Source organism: Salvelinus sp. IW2-2015, unplaced genomic scaffold (genome assembly GCF_002910315.2).
Source record: "Salvelinus sp. IW2-2015 unplaced genomic scaffold, ASM291031v2 Un_scaffold2948, whole genome shotgun sequence".
In the NCBI taxonomy this organism is placed as follows: Eukaryota; Metazoa; Chordata; class Actinopteri; order Salmoniformes; family Salmonidae; genus Salvelinus; species Salvelinus sp. IW2-2015.
The window spans coordinates 18,305-37,544 of NW_019944243.1; the positions used below are offsets into that span (position 1 = coordinate 18,305).

At 45.6% G+C, this 19,240-nt stretch overlaps 1 protein-coding gene across 1 annotated transcript; it reads left to right on the forward strand.

Moving 5' to 3' along the window:
• The first annotated feature begins 2,987 nt into the window (after window positions 1-2,987).
• Window positions 2,988-18,729, forward strand: LOC112075035 (uncharacterized). Its single transcript, XM_024142091.2, has 4 exons — window positions 2,988-3,084; window positions 3,617-3,838; window positions 16,652-17,479; window positions 18,238-18,729. The coding sequence occupies exons 2-4, from the start codon at window positions 3,797-3,799 to the stop codon at window positions 18,727-18,729; spliced, it is 1,362 nt and encodes a 453-aa protein (XP_023997859.2). The 5' UTR covers window positions 2,988-3,084; window positions 3,617-3,796.
• Window positions 18,730-19,240: the final 511 nt, after the last annotated feature.

Sequence of the window (19,240 nt, forward strand, 5' to 3'; positions counted from 1 at the left end):
TATCTCGACAACCATTGGGTGAGATATACCGTATATCACTATCTCGACAACCATTGAGTGAGATATACCGTATCTCTCTATCTCGACAACCATTGAGTGAGATATACCGTATCTCTCTATCTCGACAACCATTGGGTGAGATATACCGTATCTCTCTCAACTCAAGCATCTTACTCCTTCAATATCAGTACCAGTGTTATCAGCATCAGTATCAGTGTAATCAATATCAGTACCAGTGTAATCAGCATCAGTACCAGTGTAATCAGTATCGGTATCTGTATCAACTAATGGTGATCCATAATAAACCCCAGGAAGAGTAGCTGCTGCCTTGGCAGGAACTAATGGGGATCCATAATAAACCCCAGGAAGAGTAGCTGCTGCCTTGAAGGAACTAATGGGAATCCATAATAAACCCCAGGAAGAGTAGCTGCTGCCTTGACAGGAAATGGGAGTCATAATAACCCCAGGAAGAGTAGCTGCTGCCTTGGCAGGAACTAATGGGGATCCATATAAACCCCAGGAAGAGTAGCTGCTGCCTTGGCAGGAAACTAATGGGGATCCATAATAACCCCAGGAAGAGTAGCTGCTGCCTTGCAGGTTCTAATGGGATCCATAATAAACCCCAGGAAGAGTAGCTGCTGCCTTGGCAGGAACTAATGGGGATCCATAATAAACCCCAGGAAGAGTAGCTGCTGCCTTGTCAGGTTACTAAAGGGGATCCATATAAACCCAGGAAGAGTAGCTGCTGCCTTGGCAGGAACTAATGGGGATCCATAATAAACCCCAGGAAGAGTAGCTGCTGCTTGTCAGGTTACTAAAGGGGATCCATAATAAACCCAGGAAGAGTAGCTGCTGCCTTGTCAGGTTACTAATGGGGATCCATAATAAACCCAGGAAGAGTAGCTGCTGCCTTGTCAGGTTACTAAAGGGGATCCTTCAATAAACTAACTAATAGATGTGATGTACATAACATGGATGCTAATAAAACATAGATATGCGTTGGGAAATATTTAGAACAGATTCACTCACAATGATGGAGTGAGCTGTAATTCTAAATAATCCACAATTAATATTTTTTCTAAGCATCTAATGGGTTGCTTGACAGCTGGCGATCAGCTCTGCGTGAGCCGCCGTGGTGTGTGTGTGTGGTGTGTGTGTGTGTGTGTGTGTGTGTGTGTGTGTGTGTGTGTGTGTGGTTGTGTGGTGTGTGTGTGTGTGTGTGTGTGTGTGTGTGTGTGTGTGTGTGTGTGTGTGGTGTGGTGTATATCACTGCTGCATGCTGGTAGACCTCGTTTCCAACGCCATATAAACAAAGGTTAATGAGGCTTCGCTGCTTTTTGTTTATCCTTTCAGCAGATGCCAACAGATTTACACACACACACACACGCAACGCACGCACGCACGCACGCACGCACTACCACCACAACACACACACACACACACACACACACACACACGAACGAACGCACACACACACACACACACACACACACACACGAACGCAGGCAGACACACGGCGCGCTCACACAGAGTGGATCTGCATGAAACTCGGCCCCTAATCACTGAAAGCCTGTGTGCTGTGTTTTAGCCAAGCAGCTACGACCACATATCCACCGTGACTATTCTTCTATGTAATTACTGCAATTCATGGATGGATATTGGCTACTTCCTGACGGAAATAAATATATTTTTAGTCTCAATCCTGTTTTCCTGTTTTTGCCTAATCGTGGTTTGATATATTCATTTGATAGATATGCATCAATTTAGCCATTTTATTATTAATGATAAAGTAATCAAATCAAATGGAGAAATCATGTCTGTACCGTGGATGTTTTCATGTGTCTGTTTAATCAGTATCTGTATTAGTATAATCAGTATCTGTATTAGTATAATCAGTATCTGTATTAGTATAATCAGTATCTGTATTAGTATAATCTGTATCTGTATTAGTTTAATCAGTATCTGTATTACTATAATCAGTATCTGTATTAGTATAATCAGTATCTGTATTAGTTTAATCAGTATCTGTATTAGTATAATCAGTATCTGTATTAGTATAATCAGTATCTGTATCCTTATCAGCTTTGTGGATGTTTTCCCTGGATGTCCATGCTTTCCTGATTGTCCTGTAGTTGTGGCCGTCCATAGTGGCAGATACACATATCATTACATATTACAACTATTGAATGGACTGTGGGATCGTAGTCACATGCCTGAAAATCATTCATCTTGGTAAAGGAATTTAATATGATCTCTGTGCAGGTTTCTGTCATACGATCATTATGGGAGACTTTGTTAAAACAGCAGTAATGTTACTTTTTTCCTTTGGATAAGATGTCACATCTCTACAAAGCCACAATGTCAGGTTCTACCATTTATTTGCCACTCATCAACTGTGTAGAGATGATTAAATACTGCCCTCTGGTGGGGACAGTATGAAACAACACCCATCCGGCATTTTTATTATTTATTTAACCTTTATTTAACCAGGAAGGGCTCATTTGAGATTTAAAATCTATTTTTCAAGAGCGTCCTGGCCAAGATAGGCAGCACCAAGTCATTACAAAAATTATAGACAGACAACATYAAAAACTACTAAGTAATCTAGTAAAAAACCATTTGATTGTATTGAGAGGGTTATAATAGTGAAATAAAATTGCCTTCACGTGAACTCATTCCTATTGGCTAGTATTGTGTTCTAGAAGTGTTCTGTTATGGAGGATTGGTCATTGACTTGACAAGTGCTGTTTTACAGTCTTTATGTCTATGACAACATTGTGGCTCGGGGACACACTGTCCGCTGAGCGCAGACGTCAGATCAACGTCTATTCCACGTTCGTACAATGTAATGTCATTAAAACAACGTTGATATTCAACCYGTGTGTGCCCAGAGGGGCGTTAATGCTCTTCCTTTAAGTCTTACCTYAGTGTTGGAGTCCTTATTAAAGATAAAACATTAAACCGTCTCTCCCCCCCCCTTGTGTTTCAGCCTGAAAGAGGTTCGAACAAACTTGAGCTGCTGAACTGAGCTGCGTGACGGAGGGGTCAGAGGTCAGAGGTTGAGACAACAGAGAGGCTTGTACTGTGAGTACTGTAAACTTCGGTTGGCCTTTTTTTTATCTCTAGTTTATTTTGGTTTTATGTCTACGCCAGGGTTTCCCAAAACTCGGTCCTCGAGACTCCAAGTGGTGCACGTTCTGTGCCCCCCCCCCCTAGCACTACACAGCCGATTCAAATAAACAACTAATCGTTAAACTTTGATCATTTGAATCAGCTGTGTAGAGTTAGGGGCAAAAAAAACAAAATGTCTACCTCTTTGGGTTTGGGAAACACTGCCCTAGCGGCAGCCCATCATATTGATGCACTCTAATCATTGTATGCTAGCTAATATGTTCATATGCTAACTATAGAAATTGCATTTCTAGAACCAAAATTCACATTTAAGTCAATTCTGTGACAGATGGACTGGCGGCCATATTGAGTGTATCTATGAGGGGGGGGGGCTTTGGCCCTTCAATTCTGTTCCTATGTAACATTGGGCCCTGTGTGTGTGTGTAGTGGTTGCTGTACAGTGTATGCCAACATACTAACCCTGTGTGTGTGTGTGTGTGTTTAGGGGTTGTTGCGTGCCCAACGTGGAGCTGCAGGTGTGTATATCAGAGAAAGCAACCCGGGCAGACAGACTGAGGTAACTGCAGCAGGCCCTGTCACTCCCTACAGGACATACTGAGAGAGAGAGAGACGCTCTGAGGTACCGACTTYCAGGACTTCTCCTACAGGGGTCACCCACCACAACATGCAGGGGACGAGTGAACACGAACACCAAGARAATAACATGGTAATTAAACCCTTAACCTTTGCCCTCTTTCTCTCCATCTCYCTGTTCATCCATCTAACAGGATCTWTTCTCCAAAAATAAYCTTTCAAATGCTTAGTCGTTTGTCAATTGCATGTACGTATACATTTATTTTCTAAAATCATTATTTGGACCATTTCTTTATCCAATAAGATATAATAAAGCTGAGATATGCCCAAAGGGAGCGTTAGCTACGTGTAGAATATAACTGGTGTATCTGAACAGAACTGTTGTCAGRTTCATCCCTGATATGTATAGCGAGCTGTATGGAACGTCTGTCTGCACATCTGTTCCTGGAACAGTGTCCTATCATAGATGTATACTCAGCCAGATGTATGGAAACATCTGGAATCTGTCTCTTTTCACGACCTGTCCCTTTTTCCTGAGGAAATTATGATAATTCACAGAATCAGTCTGTCTCGTGTCTGTCTCGTGTTTCGTACGGTTGGATATGAACTCCGTAGAGAAACAACAGTCTATTCTGAACATCAGAATTATCGTATATATTTCTGTCAAAACCCTGTGTTAACTAGAAGTCATATGCTTGGGAGAAAACAAAAGAGTGAGAGGTTCATTTATAATATGTTTCACCGTCAGATTGTTCTGAAGTACAGCGTAGCAGAACAGAAGAACAGAGCAGCAACAGAAGCCAGAACAGAGCAGAACAGAACAGAACAGAACAGAGCAGAACAGAGCAGAACAGAACAGAAACAGAGCAGAACAGAGCAGAACAGAGCAGAGCAGAACGAGAGAACAGAACAGAACAGACAAGAGGCAGACAGAGCAGAAGACAGACGAGCAAAAAGAACAGAACAGAACAGAACAGAGCAGAACAGAAACAGAGCAGAACAGAAAAGAACAGAGCAGAACAGAACAGAACAGAACAGAGCAGAACAGAACAGAACAGAACAGAGCAGAACAGAACAGAGCAGAGCAGAACAGAGCAGAACAGAACAGAGCAGAACAGAAAAGAACAGAGCAGAACAGAGCAGAGCAGAGCAGAACAGAGCAGAACAGAACAGAGACGAACAGAAAAGAACAGAGCAGAACAGAGCAGAACAAACAGAGCAGACAGAAGCAGAACAGAACAGAACGAGCAGAACAGAACAGAACAGAGCAGAAACAGAGCAAACAGAGCAGAACAGACAAGAACAGAGTAGAACAGAAACAGAACAGAGTAGAACAGAACAGAGCAGAACAGAGCAGAAACAGAGCAGAACAGAGCAGAACAGAACAGAGAGAACAGAACAGAACAGAGCAGAACAGAGCAGAACAGAGCAGAACAGAGCAGAACAGAGCAGAGCCAGACAGAGCAGAAGAGCAGAACAGAACAGAGCAGAACAGAGCAGAGCAGAACAGAACAGAACAGAGAGAACAGAACAGAGCAGAGGAGAGAAGAACAGAGCAGAACAGAGCAGAGCAGAACAGAACAGAACAGAACAGAGCAGAACAGCAGCAGAACAGAACAGAGCAGAACGAACAGAACAGAGCAGAGCAGAACAGAACAGAACAAAACAGAAGCAGAACAGAGCAGAACAGAGCGAGCAGAGCAGAGCAGAACAGAACAGAACAGAACAGAACGAGCAGAGCAGAAAGAACAGAGAAGAACAGAGCAGACCAGAGCGAACAGAACAGAACACAGCAGAACAGAACAGAGTAGAACAGAACAGAACAGAACAGAACAGAGCAGAACAGAACAGAGCAGAACAGAACAGAGCAGAGCAGAACAGAACAGAACAGAACAGAACAGAACAGAACAGAGCAGAACAGAGCAGAACAGAGCAGAACAGAACAGAGCAGAGCAGAGCAGAGCAGAGCAGAGCAGAACAGAGTAGAACAGAACAGAGCAGAACAGAGTAGAACAGAACAGAACAGAGTAGAACAGAACAGAGCAGAACAGAGCAGAGGCAGAGCAGAGCAGAACAGAGCAGAACAGAGCAGAGCAGAGCAGAACAGAGCAGAGCAGAACAGAGTAGAACAGAACAGAGCACAACAGAACAGAGCAGAACAGAGTAGAACAGCAGAACAGAGTAGAACAGAACAGAGCAGAACAGAACAGAGCACAACAGAACAGAACAGAGCAGAACAGAACAGAGCAGAACAGAACAGAACAGAGCAACAGACAGAGCAACAGAACAGAGAGAACAGATAGAAAAGAACAGAACAGGAGAACAGAACAGAGCAGAACAGAACAGAGCAGAACAGAACAGAGCAGCGCAGAACAGAGCAGAACAGAACAGAACAGAGCAGAGCAGAAGCAGAACGAGCAGAACAGACAGAGCAAACAGAACAGAGCAGAACAGAGTAGAGCAGAACAGAACAGAGTAGAACAGAGCAGAACAGAACAGAACAGAGCAGAGCAGAAGAGAACAGAGCACAACAGACAGAGCAGAACAGAGCAGAACAGAACAGTCACTGGTGGCAGAGAAACAATGTTATTTACAAGGAGAAGAACAACACACCATATTGCCAAGCAGATTGCCAGGGCCTGAAAGCTCCTTACTGTGTCACCCTAAAATATGTGCATGTCAAACAGCCAGGCCACTATTTACCACTAATAGGTTCATTCATTATATATTCACATTAATGAAGGATTTGACAACTTTTAGCTTGTTTGACATATAAACACACACACACACACACACACACACACACACACACACACACACACACACACACACACGTTTAACTGTGTATAGTGAGTAATTTTTCTGATGATTTGAAAGGCATTGGCTCCCCATGACAAACCATCTGTAAACAATATCAATTAAAACAGGCTTTTGCCTGATGTTGTTAATGTTTAGAGGCCAATATTCCCTAACCAGGGATGAAACTGTGGATCACGAGAGGAGTCCATATTAGTGGGAATATTATATTAGCGACGGCATTAGGGGCACCATCTTTAACACACATACGGTACGTTCACAGACAGGGTTTACAGTAGAACAGGATTGTATGAGATCTGGGTCAGGCCGTGTTCCCTAACTCTGCACCATATATGGCTACGTGCTGGGCGGGGGGGGGGGTCTCTGTCTACTCTATGGGGACAGCCCTCAGTCTGAACATAGGGGTCTGTCTCTATGGGGACAGCCCTCAGTCTGGGGGGGGGGTCTGTCTTCTCTATGGGGACAGCCCTCAGTCTGAACACAGGGGTCTGTCTCTATGGGGACAGGCCTCAGTCTGGGGGGGGGGTCTGTCTTCTCTATGGGGACAGCCCTCAGTCTGAACACAGGGGTCTGTCTCTATGGGGACAGCTTCAGTCTGAACACAGGGGTCTGTCTCTATGGGGACAGCCCTCAGTCGGAACACAGGGGTCTGTCTCTATGGGGACAGCCCTCAGTCTGAACACAGGGGTCTGTCTCTATGGGGACAGCCCTCAGTCTGAACACAGGGGTCTGTCTCTATGGGACAGCCTCAGTCTGAACACAGGGTCTGTCTCTATGGGGACAGCCCTCAGTCGGAAACACAGGGGTCTGTCTCTATGGGGACAGCCCTCAGTCTGAACACAGGGGTCTGTCTCTATGGGGACAGCCCTCAGTCTGACACAGGGGTCTGTCTCTTATGGGGACAGGCCTCAGTCTGAACACAGGGGTCTGTCTCTATGGGACAGCCCTCAGTCTGAACATAGGGGTCTGTCTCTATGGGACAGGCCTCAGTCTGAACACAGGGGTCTGTTCTTCTCTATAAAAATGAAGTCTGGTTTGTTGTATGGTTGTAAGGTAAGTCTATGTACTTTAAAATTCATATAGAGAGGTTATCGTAATTATTTATAGGCTAACATTGAAGACATGCTGTTTGAAACGTACTGTTTATGGGTGGCAGGTAGCCTAGTGGTTAGAGCATTGGACTAGTAACCCAAAGGTTGGTGGTTCAAATCCTGACAGTAACCACTGTTTCCCGGTAGACTGGCAGTCAACCCACTGTTCCCTGGCAGGCCGTCATTGTAAATAAGAATATGTTCTTAACTGACTTGCCTAGTTAAATAAATACAATATAAAAACTCTGTCCTTATGTCTCGAACCTAAACTGTAATGTAACGAGTGTGAATGCTGTGAATTGTCATAGGAGTGTAATACAGATTGGTTGTGTTGTAAAATGTGTATTTGAGAAGAAAAGTACCTATTAAAAGTGGGTAATAACTGTGTGGGTAACTGGGATCTCGGGAACACTCTTCACATTTCCCCCAAAATTACATGATAAGACCTGGGAAATTCAAACATTTTCCCCAATGTGGCACTAGCCTGAGGTTTCCCCTTACGTACAGATCTAGGATCAGCTTCCCCTTCCCCGATCCTAACCTTAACCATTAGTAAGGGGAAATGCAAACTGACCCAAGATCAGCGTCTAGGGAACATCTAGTGGGAAAGAGGGTTGAGTTGGCATGTAACGATGGTGTCGGTCTGAAACCTTTACTCTGGACTAGACTCTTGTTGTTTTCATTATAGCTGCTACATACTTCTTCCTTTAAAGGTCAGTAGCAGAAAGGGCTCTTGTTTTCATTTCACCTCCAGTCTAGTGTATTTACTTCACGCTAAGTTGCTAGTCCAGTGTATTTACTTCACACTAAGTCGCTAGTCTAATGTATTTACTTCACACTAAGTCGCTAGTCTAATGTATTTACTTCACGCTAAGTTGCTAGTCAGTGTATTTACTTCACGCTAAGTTGCTAGTCCAGTGTATTTACTTCACACTAAGTCGTTAGTCTAGTTTATTTACTTCACACTAAGTCGCTAGTCTAGTTTATTTACTTACACTAAGTCGCTAGTCTAGTGTATTTACTTCACCACTAAGTCGCTAGTCTAATGTATTTACTTCACACTAAGTCGCTAGTCTAATGTATTTACTTCCCACTAAGTTCGCTAGTCTAGTGTATTTACTTCACACTAAGTTGCTAGTCTAATGTATTTACTTCACACTAAGTCGCTAGTCTAGTGTATTTACTTCACACTATGTCTCCATGAATTCAAAGCACACGCATAATTGACACTGGCAGACTGCACACATGACCCGAATGCAGTTAACGAACCCTACAGGAAACCCCTACAGCCTATAAAAGAACGTGTGCCTCTTTGAGCTGACATTGTGACTCTTCAGACAGTCACACATTTGATAGGCCTATGCACAATTCACTTGATAGACAAACTCCAACAAATGACAGAAAATCAACTACATTTGGCAACATCTAGTTGCTGATTATACAGATCGCAGATCAGCTCATGAATAACAGGGAGATGAAGAGTGGAAATAGTTTTAAATAAATGAAGGAAAAGCAGCCAACAAGCGCTCAGCATATGTGGGAACTCCTTCAAGACTGTTGGAAAAGCATTCCATGTGAAACTGGTTGAGAAAATGCCAAGAGTGTGCAAAGCAGTCATTAAGGCAAAGGGTGGCTACTTTAAAGAATCTCAAATATAAAATATATTTAGATTTGTTTAACACATTTTTGGTTACTACATGATTCCATATGTGTTATTTCATAGTTTTGATGTCTTCACTATTATTCTACAATGTATAAAATAGTACAAATAAATAAAAACCCTTGAATTGGGTAGGTGTGCCCAAACGTTTGACTGGTACTGCATATAGTTCACCCTCAGCACCCCTACTTCCTGCCGTTATGTATAGTGGCACAGCCAAGCCTATTTGGGGAAAACCCTGGCATAGTGACGATAACTTGATTTGAAATGCTTTAAATGGGCACTTCTGATTTTTGCGGTATTTCCCAGGAATCTCTAGATAAATACGAATATTCCCGGTGTTGAAACTTGGTATATTTTCGGGGGGAAATAATCCCTACTGGCTACTGAGATATTGCGTTGCCAGCCACAACAAAAGGTAAGGCAAGAATGTAATGTGAATTTTAAAAAAGTCACCCAGCTCCTCTGACTCTTCTTCCTATCTCATAGTGGGAATAAGGGCCTAACTTTGAAACAAATATATTTACTCATCAGCAGGATTAGAATCTATTCCATTTCCATCCAGTCAATTCAGGAAGTCAACTGAAAATCCAATTTCCAATTTTCCTCATTTCAGTCTATTTTCTTGAATTGCCTGAAATGAAATGTAATGAACCCCAACCCTGTTTACCATGTGTTACAGTGTTACATATTAACATATTAACACATATTAACACATATTAACACATCACTAACTCAGCTAATGGGTTCAGCTAAAATAATAACATTAAAAATGGGGGCTTAAATACTTTATCCCCGCATGGCGTGTAAATATCGTAAACACCAAGGTGATTAAAGATGATCCTAAGCCCCAGAGAGGCCCTCCAACCGGCCCTGTGGTCCCCGACCGCCACTACCTCTCCCTGGGGGAGGACGCAAGGTGAGACCCAGGACCAGGATTAGAGTTTAGGCCTAATTTCCCTAGCCATAGCAGCTGCTGGACACTGGCCACTTCATTTATATAAGTAGCATTAGCGCTAGCATTAGCGTAATGTAATTGCAGCTCTTTGATTATTAATTGAAGAAGCTCTTTTGGCTAAATGGAAAATGATTTGTTTTTGGTCACTGCTATCGGTGTTGGAATGGAAGAGCATTTTGAGAAGTGGGTTTGTGTGTGTGTGTGTGTGTGTGTGTGTGTGTGTGTGTGTGTGTGTGTGTGGGTGTGTGTGTGTGTGTGTGTGTGTGCATTGTGTGCATTGTGTGTGTGTGTGTGTGCATTTGTGTGTGTGTCCTCTGCTCTGCGTTGGGCCCATTTCATTTCATATGCCTGGGTTCACCTTGACACATCGACACCACAGCTATCTCTTTAATTCACACACACACACACACACACACACACACACACACACACACACACACACACACACACACACACACACACACAACACACACACACACACACCACACACACACACACACACACACCAACACGCAGCACAGGAGAGGATGATGTACATAATGTGAATTTGTAGCTTTCGACTCTCTAATCCCCCTAAGCATGAAACATAATGTGATAATGTAATTACATTAGAAAAACTAACATGATCATTCTCAGCTCAGATATACTAGAAGGTCTGAGGTCTCTGGTTCAGGATGAAGGAGAGAGACAGTATACTAGAGGTACTGAGGTCTCTGGTTCAGGATGAAGGAGAAGACAGTATACTAGAGGTCTGAGGTCTGAGGTCTCTGGTTCAGGATGAAGGAGAGAGACAGTATACTAGAGGTCTGAGCTAGGTCTCTGGTTCAGGATGAAGGAGAGAGACAGTATACTAGAGGTCTGAGGTCTGAGGTCTCTGGTTCAGGATGAAGGAGAGGACAGTATACTAAGCTGAGGTCTGAGGTCTCTGTTCAGAGATGAAGAGAGAGACAGTATACTAGAGGTCTGAGGTCTCTGGTTCAGGTAGATGAAGGAGAGAGAAGTATACTAGAGGTCTGAGGTCTCTGGTTCAGATGAAGAGAGAGAAGTATACTAGAGGTCTGAGGTCTCTGGTTCAGGATGAAGGAGAGAGATAGTATACTAGAGGTTCAGGTCTCTGGTCAGATGAAGGAGAGAGAGAGTATACTAGAGGTCTGAGGTCTCTGGTTCAGGATGAAGGAGAGAGATAGTATACTAGAGGTCTGAGGTCTCTGGTTCAGGATGAAGGAGAGAGATAGTATACTAGAGGTCTAGAGGTCTCTGGTTCAGGATGAAGGAGAGAGATAGTATACTAGAGGTCTGAGGGTCTCTGGTTCAGGATGAAGGAGAGAGATAGTTACTAGAGAGGTCTGAGGTCTTCTTGTTCAGGATGAAGGAGAGAGATAGTATACTAGAGGTCTGAGGTCTCGTTTGGTTCAGGATGAAGGAGAGAGATAGTATACTAGAAGTCTGAGGGATCTCTGGTTCAGGATGAAGGAGAGAGACAGTATACTAGAGGTCTGAGGTCTCTGGTTCAGGATGAAGGAGAGAGATAGTATACTAGAGGTCTGAGGTCTCTGGTTCAGGATGAAGGAGAGAGGATAGTATACTAGAGGTCTGAGGTCTCCTGGTCAGGATGAAGGAGAGAGATAGTATACTAGAGGTCTGAGGTCTTCTGTCGTTCAGGATGAAGGAGAGAGATAGTATACTAGAGGTCTGAGGCGTCTCTGGTTCAGGATGAGGAGAGAGACAGTATACTAGAGGTCTGAGGTCTGAGGTCTCTGGTTCAGGATGAAGGAGAGAGAAAGTATACTAGAGGTCTGAGGTCTCTGGTTCAGGATGAAGGAGAGAGAAGTAATACTAAGAGTCTGAGGTCTCGTCGTCTGGTTGCCAGGGAAGGGGGGGGACGGGAGGGGGGAGGGAGTGAGAGAGAGATACTACGCAGGCAGAAGATTAAGGGTTAGGAGAGGGATCGGAAGCGGTGGAATAAAGAGGTCGTACGGCCAGGTCATTACGGGGTATAAACGTGAACGAAACACGAATCCAGAATTCCGACGAGGCACGCACTCACATAAGCCAGCGGGATGGAGGGGTCATGGTAAATGACGCGATTGTGCCACGTAAAAGTTAGAGCTGAACCGCATTAAGCGAAGCCTGGCGGGAAGGGGAACCTTCCGCTGAGAAAAGATCACCAAGGGGGATACTAACAATGTATATGAGCCCTACCGGCAATAAAAATTAGGAGGAGGCGAGCATCCACCGGCGGTACCGGGCACGAGGATGGGAAGGAGAGAGATATAGGTAGCGAAGAGGTCCATGAAGCAGAATAGGGTCTTTGGTTGCATGACAACCTGAGTGTTGGAGGGAGCAGACAGACAGTGAGCATACAGATAGGTGGCAGCAGAAGACAGTGGAGCAGACAGACAGCTGAGAGACAGACAGGTGGAGCAGACAGACAGGTGGAGCAGAGCAGATAGGGGAGCAGACAGACAGCGTGAGCAGACAGATAAGTGCTGATCACACTAATGTCTGAGTGACATTCTTTCAAAAAGGTTGGTAATTAGATGGAGGTGGACAAAACCGTCGTCCCCCTGGAGGCGGGGGGGGGGCCTTTATCAACCCAATCTGACGAGAGAGATCCCCGATTGGTGAAGTTCCCTATTGAGCCAGTACGCCTAGTCTGACGCGTAGTGTAACGTCCCTACTGAACTGTCCGCCTCAGGCCATTCTGTGCTTCCCCTGGCGCCGTCTCGGAATGAGACCCAATAAGAGGTGCATTCCTCAGAGCCAATGAGTTTGAGACCCCTGAGTAGTCTACCCTACGAGGTCTGATGGTCGTGCTGGTTCTAGGTATGAAGGCGCGTCTGATGAGACGAGATAGTATATTTCTAGAGGTCATGAGGTCTCTGGTTCAGGCATATAACTGGTCTGCAGGCCATGCAAGGACCGAAATACACAGAGTCTTCTATAGGGAACGACACTACACACCAGTATATGTTCCGGTCTGTGGCCCTGTTACAGAGTGAAGACCCTGCTTGGGATACTAGCCTCCACTGGGAGCTTTTATAATATATTGTACTGTCCCATCAGCCATTCTGATTTTCATCCCGGCCTGTAATAGTAGTTGATCCTCGTCCACCTGGGAAGTGGTGACATGGGATACCTACTATTACACTCGTGAGTATCACTTACATCATGCCAATGTTCTTGAGTGACTTTCCCCCTGGTCCACTGCGGAGCGCTTGAGAAAGCCCTATAAGCTTAGACTTGACTCGTTCACTGGAACTGTACACCTATGATGATCCTCTCACTGACGCCTGCATAAATGAGTTTGACTTTGCACTCTTTCCACTGGAAGCTTTTTTTTGAATATGACGCTTCGACCTTTGGTCAATCTCACTGGAAGCTGTGATCCATCTCACTGGAACGATTCTAATATAGTATTTGAACTGGTTTCACCTCCTTATCTGCGAAAGCGGTAATCATACGTCAGAATCTTGCTTCTGACTTTCACTGGACTCTAACCTGATAATGATTCATCTCCACGTTGGAAAGCTGTAATATAGTGATCAATCTCACTGGGAGCTGTAATATTAGTGTCCTCTCACTGAAGCTCTACCTATTCGTGACACTCTCACTGGAAGCTGTAATAGTAGTGATCCTCTCACTGGAAGCCTGTAATATAGTATCATGGTCCTCCCTACTGAGAAGCTGTAATATATGGACCAACTCTTCAGCTGGAACAGCTGTACTAAGAGTTTCCATCGTGTATACTCACTGGAGAGCTTAATATAGTGGTCCTCTCACATGGAAGCTGTTAACTATAGTGATCATCTCACTGGAAAGCTGTAATTAGTGATCCTCTCACTGGTAGGCTTGCTTTATAGTGATTGACATCTCACTTGGCAGCGCTGTAACTAATCAGTGATCATCTCACTGGAAGCGATATAGTGAGTGCCCCCTCTCAGCTGGAAGCTGTAAATATAGTATGCATCTCGCACTCTGGAGCTTTGTTAACATGTCCCTATTACAGTGGCCATGATCTCTCACTGGAAGCTTGTTAAACTTTATGAAATTCCCGCTGGATCATCTCACTGAGCTGCTAATATACGTATCACTCTGCACTGGAAAGCTGTAATAATAGATGATCCATCCTCACTGGAAGCTGTAAGATAATGAGTGGTCGCTCACTGGAACACTTATGGTTAATTATAAGTGACTCAGTCTCATCTGGGAAAGCTGCAATCTAAGTGCATTCCTCTCAACTGAGGCCCTGTAATATAGTGGTACTTCATCTCACATGGCAGCTTGTAATGATAGCATTTGATACATCTCGACTCGACGAATGCTGTGAATATCCACCGTTGAGTCATCGTCACTGGGACCGTGTACCTATAGTGTATCCTCTACACTGGAGCTGCTAATATGTTGATGCCTACCTCACTGGATAGCTGTTGTTAATTACTGGCTCCCCTCTTCGGACTGGAAGCGGAATATAGTCCTCATTCTGATCTGCTGAAGACTGTAATATAGTGACTCCTCTCACTGGGAGCTGTGAATGATTCAGTGATCCTCTCACTTGGAAGGCTGTAATACTCTCATCATCGTCAGAGGCGGAGCTGTAATAGCTAGTGACTCAATCGGCAACTGGACGCAGCGATCCTGTACTCGCCAGGATTGCTATAGTGATCTATCTCACGCGCAAGCTGTGAATATAGTGATCTGTTATCTAGGAAGCCGTCCTATTAGTGATCTCCTCGTTACTAGAAGCTGTGAATATGTGATTACCTCTCACTGGAAGGCTGTGAAGATAGTGTCCTCTCACTGGAGCTGTAATATACGCTACTTAAGTCGACTGGTCATTGACTCCTATCATGAATGAAAAGCTCCCTCAAATGGCATGAAATCTGTAATGTGGCTGACTCTAGTGGATGACTCTAATGGATGATCTAGTGGATGACTCTAGTGGATGACTCTAATGGTGATCTACTGGATGAATCTTCATGGATGGACTCTAGTGGTGATCTATATGGATGATCTAAATGGAGACTCTAATGATGACTCTAATGGATGGACTGACGTGGATGATCTAGGGATGACTCTAAATGGATAGACTCAATGATGACTTAGTGATCGACTCTAATGGAGATCTAATGGATGATCTAGTGGATGACTGCTAATGGATGAACCTCTAATGGATGACTTTTGAATATTAATGCGATGGACTCTAGTGGATGACTCCTAGTTGGATGGACTCTTAATGGCTATGACTCTGATGGAGTGATCTCTAATGATGACTCATAATGGTTGACTCGATAGCTGGGACTCTAATGTATGCTATGAATTAGTGGATCAGTATGACTCTATACGGATGACTCTATGGATGACTCTAATGGATACTCTAATGGGATGACTCTAGTGGATGACCTCCATGATACTGTATGGATGACTCTAGTGGGATGAGCTCTAATGATGATCTAGTGGATGACTCAATACGACTAATGGACTGACTCATGATTACTCTAGTGGATGACTTTAGTGTCTAGTGGATGACTCTATCTAATGGATGTCTTCTAGTGGAATGATCTAATGGATGACTCTAATGGATGACTCCTAAGTGATGCGACAACTTAGTGGATGCTCTAGTGGAGACCTTAATGCTGATCTATGACTGATTAAGCGTGACTCTAGTGAATTGCACTCATAGTGATCGAACTCTAATATTGTCCTTGGCTGACTCCTAACTTGGATGAACTGCTTAATGGCATGAGCTCTAATGGCTTGACTCTAGATGGATGACCTATAATTGTTGGACTCTAACTTGGCATGACTCGGCTGCCTCCACCACAGACCAGGGCGTTTCTCTGCTGTTTGTTCTCTCTCATGATATCAATCATTATTTCTCCTTTCCAGACGTGAGTGAAATGGGAAGAGGGATATTTCATAATATAAGCAGGAATGGTTTTGCCCTTTCTGCTACTGACCTTTAAAGGAAGAAGTATGTAACAGCTATAATGAAAACAACAAGAGTCTAATCCAGAGTAAAGGTTCCAGACCGACACCATCGTTACATGCCAAGCTCAACCCTCTTTCCCACTAGATGTTGCCCCTAGACGCTGATCTTGGGTCAGTTTTGCATTTCCCTTACTAATGGTTAAGTTTAGGATCGGGGAAGGGGAAGCTGATCCTAGATCTGTATGTAGGGTGAAACCTCAGGCTAGTGCCACATTGGGGAAGGGGAAGCTGATCCTAGATCTGTACGTAGGGTGAAACCTCAGGCTAGTGCCACATTGGGGAAGGGGAAGCTGATCCTAGATCTGTACGTAGGGTGAAACCTCAGGCTAGTGCCACATTGGGGAAGGGGAAGCTGATCCTAGATCTGTACGTAGGGTGAAACCTCACCCCGGAGCCCCACTGTGTTGAAACCATAGATTTCTCTCTTAGGAAGCCACTGCCGTTAAAGAGACAAGCAGAGTATCCAACCATAGCAACCCTAGCAACCATAGCGCGACTGCAGAGCAAGGCCGAGATTCAGTCAACAGTAACGGCCACACCAGAGGGACGTTGTACCCCGCTGAGGTTCCGTCTCTACGGGGTCTCAGGAAGACCCAGAGCAGCACATTGGAGGAGGAAGAGAAGGTCTGGAGGACCAATAAGAGCACAGTGCTGTCCAGAGGATCTAATCTAACCCGCTCTGGGAGCGTCAAGGACCTGATCCACAAGTTCTCAGGCTCAGAGAACGGCGAACCCTCGTCAGTCAAGGAAAACGGCTCACCAGTTCTGTCAATGGGCGGATCCCTGCCTGAAGACTCTAACCGGACAATCAGGATGTCCACAGCCAGAACTGCGGAGGTACTGGCCTATCAGAACTCCCAGTCCAACCCAAACACAGCCACTCTCTGTAGTACCACAGTACAGACCCAGAGCCCAGTCAGGATGTCCACAGCCAAGTCCACCTCCCAGTCCAACCCAAACAGAGCCACTCCCAGTAGTTCCACAGTACAGACCCAGAGCCCAGTCAGGATGTCCACAGCCAAGTCCACCTCCCAGTCCAACCCAGCCATTCACAGCAGCAGCACCGCAGACAGCCAGAACCCGATACCTTCTATCAAACTAACCCCTCCACCCATGGAGTCTCAGCCCGGCCTTAAGGAGGCGAAGACAGGCTCGCCGCAGCCCAGCAGTCCTTCAGACAGTCATTCCCAGAAGGGTCAGGGTCAGAGCCAGGGTGGCTCTGACAGAGATTCCACGGCAGGCTCCGGATTGGGTTCGGTAAGTAGACCCTCCTTTCAGAAAGGCTCCTTTAGAAGAGCCCAGAACTGACCACACCTTGGCATCCGAGACCACGTCCACCGGTGATCATGCTCCGTATGAAGATCACACAGCATGGCCTGTCTGTCTGTCTGTCTGTCTGTCTGTCTGTCTGTCTGTCTGTCTGTCTGTCTGTCTGTCTGTCTGTCTGTCTGTCTGTCTGTCTGTCTGTCTGTCTGTCTGTCTTGTCTGTCTTGTCTGTCTTGTCTGTCTTGTCTGTCTTCTCTTGTCTTGTCTGTTTGTCCACAACTACAGCAATCAACACAATTGTGCATCCGCCTGTCTACCCGTCTGTGCATGTGTGACCAATAGCAGTCCATCTGCACCATAACCCTTGCATCTAACATATCAAACTCAACTAATGGCTTGTTCCTAACAGGAGGGCACTTAGTCATAATGAGCCGTAGCATCGCTATGTCGCGTGTGTGTTGATGTTGTAACCACTCTGCTGTACGGTGATGTCACTCATGTTCACATCACACCATTGCATGTCTGTTCAGTGGAATTCACTGGTTTGATTTGCACGCGATACAATCTCAGATCTCTCTCCTGAACGTACGGCACCTTACAAATACCATTCAAATGCTCCCTGTGCTGTGCTGTACTGTGCCTGTCTGTCAACAGCTATGCTATTGATTTGTCTCTCTCTCTCTCCCCCCTCCCTCTCCCTCTCTCCATCCCTCCATCCATATATTTAATTTCTTCTCCTCCTCCTCCAGGAATCAGACTTTAATCCCAACAAGAGGCCTGAAAGTCCCCCATCTGAAGACGAGCCATCCAATCCCGTCAACGTCCACCAGAACCCCAAATACCAACTGTACCTGAGTGGAGACGTGACAGGGAACGGTTCCAGGGATACAAATGGAACGTTTGGGGGAGAAAACGGGAACGGGATGGAACCCAGGAACAGTTCCCGTTGGGACAGCACTAGCTCCAGATACGGGCCAAACTATCACGGGTCCCTGGAATCTCTGGCCTCTCGGGACTGGGACACCATGTCGGACAGGGTGAGGAACAGAGGTCTGGGGCCACTTGGGGCTGGTACTGGGGCCAGGGGAATAAGACAGGGTGAGGAACAGAGGCCTGGGGCCAGGGGAATAAGACAGGGTGAGGAACAGAGGCCTGGGGCCAGGGGAATAAGACAGGGTGAGGAACAGAGGTCTGGGGCCACTTGGGGCTGGTACTGGGGCCAGGGGAATAAGACAGGGTGAGGAACAGAGGCCTGAAGCCAGGGGAATAAGACAGGGTGAGGAACAGAGGTCTGGGGCCAGGGGAATAAGACAGGGTTGAGGCTTGAGCCTCCAGGAGCCAGGGATTTTATTCAGGGGTGGTGGTGGGGCCAGCACTGCTAGGGGCCAGGATATGTTGATGGGGAATGAGAGGGACAGTAGTAGGGCTTCCAGGGGCCAGGGGAATCAGACATGGCTGAGGGACAGTAATAGCGCTTCCAGGGGCCAGGGGAATCAGACATGGCTGAGGGACAGTAGTAGGGCTTCCAGGGGCCAGGGGAATCAGACATGGCTGAGGGACAGTAATAGCAAGGCAAGCGAGATAGTAGCGAGACGGGAGGAGAGAGGGAAAGCGAAAGCGGAGAGCGAGAGAGGAGAGAGGAGAGAGAGAGGAGGAGAGGAGGGAGAGGAGGAAAGGAAAGGAGAGAGGAGGAGAGGAGAGAGAGAGGAGGAGAGAGGGAGAAGGGAGGAAAGGAAAGGAGAGGAGGAGGAG